This window comes from Aulonocara stuartgranti (genome assembly GCF_965226115.1).
Source record: "Aulonocara stuartgranti genome assembly, chromosome: 12".
Classification (NCBI taxonomy): domain Eukaryota; kingdom Metazoa; phylum Chordata; class Actinopteri; order Cichliformes; family Cichlidae; genus Aulonocara; species Aulonocara stuartgranti.
The window spans coordinates 24,610,981-24,617,432 of NC_138948.1; the positions used below are offsets into that span (position 1 = coordinate 24,610,981).

Here is a 6,452-nt window from a genome sequence, read left to right on the forward strand (position 1 = left end):
CAGAAAAATAAATAAAAAAAAGAACCAAAAATATTGTAATATTTGATTTAATCTGATGTGCAGTTAAATTAAACAGACAAAAGTAAACCAATGCCATTCTTAAAAAAAATAAAATACATTTAATGCAAAGTCTAACACAGGAATATAAAAAAGTACTTGAGTTTCAAAGGTGAGTTTAAAGTTGTCTTCATTTTCTTTTACTGAACGTGATTCAAGTCTAGACTTTTTACAGTGGAGTTCTTTATCAAATATATCTTCTAGTTTGTAACTAGGCTTGATGCAGATCTTGGAAAGCAGCAGTTGCACTTAAGAGCCTACCACTCAACACAAGCATTTTAGGTGGTTTAATACAACAGTCTCTTATTTTTGTGATGTGTTAATCCAAAAGAAACCATTCATTGCAAAGTTTAAGTCCAGTTTTAAAGTCCTCGATACAAAAAAGTAGCAAGTCAAACAACGGTTCACAAGCTATAACTGATCCAAACTGGGCAAAAGCAAACCGACAGGTGTCCCCCTTTCCTCCTCACGGTTTCTCTACGGAGGCGGTCCCGTGTCCGTTAAGGTGGTGCTGGGGGTTCGTCTCCTGAGATGGAGGCCCGTCCACGTCCTCGCGCTCCCCGTGCGTAGAACTGTTGCTGCTGTTCGCGGAGGCCCAACTGTCTCGACGGCGGTAGGCCTCGCACAGAGGCAGGTCAGTGCTGTCCCACTGACTGTAGCTGTGCAGAGCAGAAACCAGCAGGAGGCAAAGAATCAGTGCAGCACAGAAAGAGAGGAGCAGACGAGAGCAGCAGGTCAGAAACAAGCACAACCAACTCAGAGAGGAGCACGTGAAAGCACATTTGATAGAAGCACAGAGGTTATGCAGAAGCACCAGAAACAACTTAAACATAAAACAGCAATTTATTCATGTGTTACTATTTAGAGGGATGACTGTTGATTAAGCTCAGCAGAAGGGTGAGAACAAGTGCTGATGGATCAGAAAAGCAGAGCAAGTGCACCGAGCATGGCAGACCCCAATTTGGCATGATGCAAACAGAGCTCAGAGACACCTCTTAACACTTGATCACAGAAAACAAGACAAACTACTTCAACATTTTGTCTCTACTTTATTTCTTAATCATCCTGGGTCTCTAGGAACAGCGGGCAAAACCTGGTAAACATGTACAACTGCACCGTGCGACTGTGGCTGACACTGATGTTAAGGTTACACCTTTTAGATTTTAGGGACGGAATGAAAAACATTATTGTGGAAACTCTAAATAAATACCAGCAAACGTGTGTGTTTAACTGCACAGACCATCCTTAAAATATAACACAAAAGGCCATCACAACTTTATTTGACTTAAATACTACATATAAATAATCTTAAATTGATTAAAATGATACTTTTACACACAGAAAAAAAATATCTATAAATCCATATAGCTTTAGGACTTTAGATGTATATACGTGTTCTTTGTAGCACCCAGCAAATTTCAACAATTCATCGATGGATACATAGAGCTGGGCGATATGAGATTTTTTCATATCACGATATGTTTTTTTCATTTCAGGCGATAACGATATCTATCACGATATAAGCCAAATAACTATATTTGTAAGATTTAAATGTGCCGTTGCTCACAAGTAAAATGTGAAATAATCAGCAGCTTGTTTTTATTTAAATATTTATTTCCCATAATAAGTTCAACAGGGTAGATGTACTTAAGGAACATGAGACTTTTTCAGATAAATAAAGGCAAATATTGCAAACTACACAAAAGGCAGCCGCTAAAGCGTTTAAGTTTCAAAATAAGACAAACGAAACAGACTAAATTGTCAATTCCACTTAGAAACAAAATATTAATTCTAAAAATAAATCTTAGTTTGTTTTACAGAAGAACAGACAAAACTGACTAACTTTTGTCAATATCAAATAAACTGAGAACTAAAAGGAAATTCTCAATCTCTCCTTGTTGTATAGCTGAGCTTTTCAAACAGTTTTAACAGTTACTTTAGTCTGACAAAAGCCGAATGACGAATTAGCGCTTCCAGTCAGAGACTGAGGCTACGTCCACACGTACACGGGTATTTTTGAAAACGGAGATTTTCCATTTTCGTTTTAAAAAATAATCCCGTCCACACATAAAGGCAGAAATGAAGGAAAACGCTGCTATGAACATGCCAAAGCAGCAGGTGGCGCTAGATTCCTAACCGTGCAGAAATGTTGGCCAATCAGAAGTCTAGAAGCCTCGGTGGGAAAAAGTAAACAAAGCTGGGGCATAGAAGCAGAACCGAGTCGTATGTGTGGAGGGACAGTAACTGTGTGTATATGTAAGCATTTAAACACTGCAGAGAGTAGAATTAACAGTAACAGTCTTGTAGAAATTCATTTCACTGAAACAATAACGTGGCGCAGTGTGACGCATGCACCAGTTTATTGTATTTCCAGACTTGCTTTCGGCACAATTTACAGTGCACGCTACTCTGTTTTTGTCAGACTTGAAATAGCCGAAATACCTTCACACTACGGAACTTCTATGGCTCTTCCGTTTGACAATCTCTCCGGCATTGGAACCATCATCTGTTTTCTCTTCGGTCACGCTCGGTTGATTTTTCTAGTCGGCACACTCATTTCCTCCATTATGCGCTGGCTCCATTACCCGCTGGCTGCTTCCCAAACAAACACACGTGCGGCTTGGCACTTGTGCTGTACGTAACAAGTCACGCGACGTGACGCTGCGGCCGTGACGCTGCGGCCGTGACGCTGCGGCTCTGCGCTACTTAATTTGGATTGGCTGACCTTTTTTTTTTTTTTTTTTGAGGACAAGAGCGGCGAGGTCTATCGCGATAGCTTAATTTCTCTATCGAGTAAAAGTTATATCGCGATACATATCGTTATCGTTCTATCGCCCAGCTCTATGGATACAACAGCAAATCAAGTGCTTTAAATGATAGATTTTTAATAAACTTTGTTCATTCTTTTCATTTTTTTCTATTACTATAAATGAACAAGGAGTTCTCAATACTAAGATTTATAAATGCTGAATCTCTCCTGTCTACCAGATAATGTTGGGTAAACATCTCTCTAGGCCAGGCGAGGGGAACTCCAGGCCTCAAGGGCTATATCAGCTCTGTTTGGATCAAGGGCACATCTAAAACCTGCAGGACACCAGCCCTTGAGGCGTGGAGTTCCCCCACCCCTGCTCTAGGCCATCAGACGCTGCAGACTAGTTCCTAGGCAGTGACTAGTTGCTCTGCTGTGATTGGGTAGTTTTTAAATCAGACTGCCTACTAATCACAAGGGACAATGAAAATATGAACAAGATCTTTTCCAAGAGCTTCATCAGTCACCTATCCATGAAACAACTAATCACAGCAGACTATAGTGTCTCTTCTAGTTGATTTGATCTAGCACTAACCATTAGAAGTAAAATCAGTAAATCTACTGTTTTTGGTTCCAAAGTGCTGATATTTAAGGGCATGCCACTTTAAGACTGAAGACCTCCCTCTAATCATCTCTTATAATGATTTCTTTTAAAAAGGTCAAGGCACGCACTAAATAGTAACAATGTAAAGGCGCTTGTGGTGAGATGAGGTTCATTACAAAGACCTATAACAATTTTGATGAAAGGCTCAGTTTAGACACTGTCACAAGCCCTTCCCAGGGCTCAGTGTAAATGGTGAAATGTGAAACAGCGGTGCTGGGAATGGGACGACAGAGGCGCAATGGGATGAGGGATGGGGGCAAGTATGAGCCTATTTATACCTGGAGGAGTAATATTCTTCCTCTAGCTCATACAGGTCGATGGCAATCTCGTCACGGAGTGACATGAGCTTCTTGTCGCACTCTTCCTGTAGCGAGCGGAGCTGCTGGTTCTGCAGGCTGATGGCGTCATTCACGGAGGGGAAGTCGTTCAGAATTAGGAACTGCTTCAGGTCAGAGACCAGCTTCATGAGGGACTCGCCGGCACGTACCTGGCACAGAAACATAGAAGAGGGGAAGCAGGTTTGAAAATGATCATAGTGATGACTTGTTAAAATGTCAATTTCTGCACAGAAAAGATTTTTCGCTAAGTGTAGAAACCGATTCATTCACAGGGCTGTAATGCGTCTGTCAGTTACATACAAACTACAACATTTCAATACAAAGGATACTGCAACAGTAAAGTGCAGCCCCAGATGTGACTCTTCGACTAGTGCTAGTGCACACATCAACATGTTTACAGTAATATGATAAATTACATGGATAATATGTTAACCTTTCATTCAAAGGAGTCTTTCTTGGAAACAGATGTAACCAGCTTTGGATTTTTTCTTCCCCACAGGTAACAGAAATAAAAAACAATAAAGCCCTGAATATGTTGCATACGAGTGTGTTGTCAGGCGTTTTCTGCAGTACTTACAATGTTGGCTGCTCTGACATGCATCTCATAATGGTCCTGCTCTGCCTGAGTAGGTCGGGATACCTGTGTCTCATCCTCAATCTGGACAAAGAGATAAGTGGTAGAATATTATACTCGTCATAATGGTGTGTTGTATTTGGTCCACTTAATCAATGTAAACCAATTTGAAACCAATAAGTGACATTTAAACAACACTAAGCTGGTACTAAGGGACGTAAAGTGTGGAAAGAAAAAATATTCTCCACACCATTACACCACCAGCACCAGGATGGATCCATGCTTTCATGTTGTTTACACCAACTTCTGACCGTACCATCCAAATGTCATGGCAGAAATCGAGAGTCCGACCAGGCAATGTTTGTACAATCGTCTGTTGTCCAGTTTTGGTGAATCTGTACAAACTGTAGCCTCAGTTTCTTGCTCTTAGCTGACAGCAGTTCCGTCCAGTGCGACTTTCTGCTGCTGTAGCTCTTCTGCATACCTCGACTGTAGGGACTGGTTATTTTAATTACCAGTGCCTTCCTATTAGCCTAAAATATTCTGGCCATTCTTCAGGCATTAACACTGCACCTTCACACAGAGAACTGGCGCTCGTTGGTGCTCGCTTTGAACTTCAGCAGGTCGCCTTTGCCACATTATGATGTTCAAATGCGAGTAACAAGGCACGAAATGAGTTGTGAGCAGCTCTGATTGTAGTAAAAACACGAAAATACACAAAGAGGGAGGTGACAGTATGTCTGTTACCTTTGCTGTCTTGACTATTTCTGTAAAGTTGTCCATAATGGAGCGGATGTCATCTTTGAGCCTCTTGTTGTAGTTTTGCAGTAGAGTCTCTTTGCTCTGAGGAAGCACTCTCTGAGTAGTCATCGTGCCCGGGTAAACACACACCTCACGTCACCTGTGTACACCGAAATAACACACGCGGGCGCCTTTAGGCGATAAAGTTTACAATAAAACAAAAAAGGCTAAACACATCATCAACGAGCACGCAAGTAGCTAGCACCGAAAGGCGCGTGCTTTCAAAACAAAAGCGAAGTCTCGCTCTCAAACAGTTTTCACATCTGTACCTGTATACGAATACACTTTAGTACGGATTATTGAATTACTGTTACATACCGTTTCTTACCACATATTCTACAATCACTTTTGTTTTCATGTAAAACAAACTCCTACGTTAGCGCCTCCTCCTTCTCTTGAAATTTGTGTGCTCACATCCGGTATCTCCCTGTAACACCGCACTCTACCGGTGCCTCCGGTAATTGCTCTCATGAATATATATATATATATATATATGAATATGACCCTCAAGCTCCCAGGCCTCTGGTAGAGGACCCGAGCTTGAAGGATAAACCGCCCGCAGGGGCGTGCTGGGTGGTTTTTTTTATTTTTATATATACACAATTTAAAATTAGTTTATTAGTTTAAAATTAGTTTAAAATTCCCAATGACATAAGGTAGCAGCAATGTATTTGAGTAAAATATATAAATAACCAAAACAAAAAGTACTTTTAAAAATTCATCTAAGATGCCATTTTTGTGATTGCATAAAGTCAACATGTTGTGTAAGAATGTGATCGGAGTTTAAATAGAAATTAAATTAAATTTAAGACAGCGTGCAATCCCAAATTGGACATTTCTGTAGATGACCAAAGTATGTCTTAGATATAATAATGTATTTATTTCTTTTACCAACAATCAGTCCACTAACCGATGAAAATAAATCTTTTTTGCACACTAAGCATTGGAGGACCTACATTTAAGAAGAATGTACTTCAACCATAGTCTAACCATATGACCACAACTAGTTCATTTGGTAAAATAAATAAACCAATAGATACATAAATAAACAAACAGTTCTCCCTTCTTATGAACTACATCCAGAAGAGCAAAAAATGTAGGCAAATATAAAAACACCCAGGGGACCATTGTTAAAGACAGCATAACTAATTCAATAGAGAGAAAAAAAAAACAGTTGATCTTTATGAGGCAAGATGTGATCATTATTATTTATGTAAAAAAAAATTTTTTTTTTTGTATGGAATGAGTCATCATTGTAAAGCCCTCATT

General features: G+C 40.0%; 1 protein-coding gene across 3 annotated transcripts; it reads right to left on the bottom strand.

Moving 5' to 3' along the window:
• Nucleotides 1-31: 31 nt before the first annotated feature.
• Nucleotides 32-5,610, bottom strand: med22 (mediator complex subunit 22). 3 transcript variants are annotated; one of them, XM_082556161.1, is made up of 5 exons: nt 5,502-5,610; nt 5,130-5,283; nt 4,386-4,466; nt 3,749-3,957; nt 32-716 (listed from the first exon to the last, which is right to left on the bottom strand). In XM_082556161.1, the coding sequence occupies exons 2-5, from the start codon at nt 5,250-5,252 to the stop codon at nt 524-526; spliced, it is 606 nt and encodes a 201-aa protein (XP_082412287.1). In that variant the 5' UTR covers nt 5,253-5,283; nt 5,502-5,610; the 3' UTR covers nt 32-523. The 3 variants fall into 3 exon arrangements, with proteins under 3 accessions (XP_082412287.1, XP_082412288.1, XP_082412289.1); XM_082556162.1 differs by having other exon boundaries at nt 5,512-5,597; XM_082556163.1 differs by lacking the exon at nt 32-716 and having other exon boundaries at nt 1,087-3,957.
• Between the last annotated feature and the right edge of the window lie 842 nt (nt 5,611-6,452).

Excerpts from the sequence above, each read along its gene's own strand:
- med22 (XM_082556161.1), bottom strand. The coding sequence starts at position 5,252 with ATGACTACTCAGAGAGTGCTTCCTCAGAGCAAAGAGACTCTACTGCAA. Across the intron at positions 3,958-4,385 it reads ATGTCAGAGCAGCCAACATT|GTACGTGCCGGCGAGTCCCT; the intron begins GTAAGTACTGCA and ends TTTCTGTGCCAG. Across the intron at positions 717-3,748 it reads GAAGAATATTACTCCTCCAG|CTACAGTCAGTGGGACAGCA; the intron begins GTATAAATAGGC and ends TGCTCTGCACAG.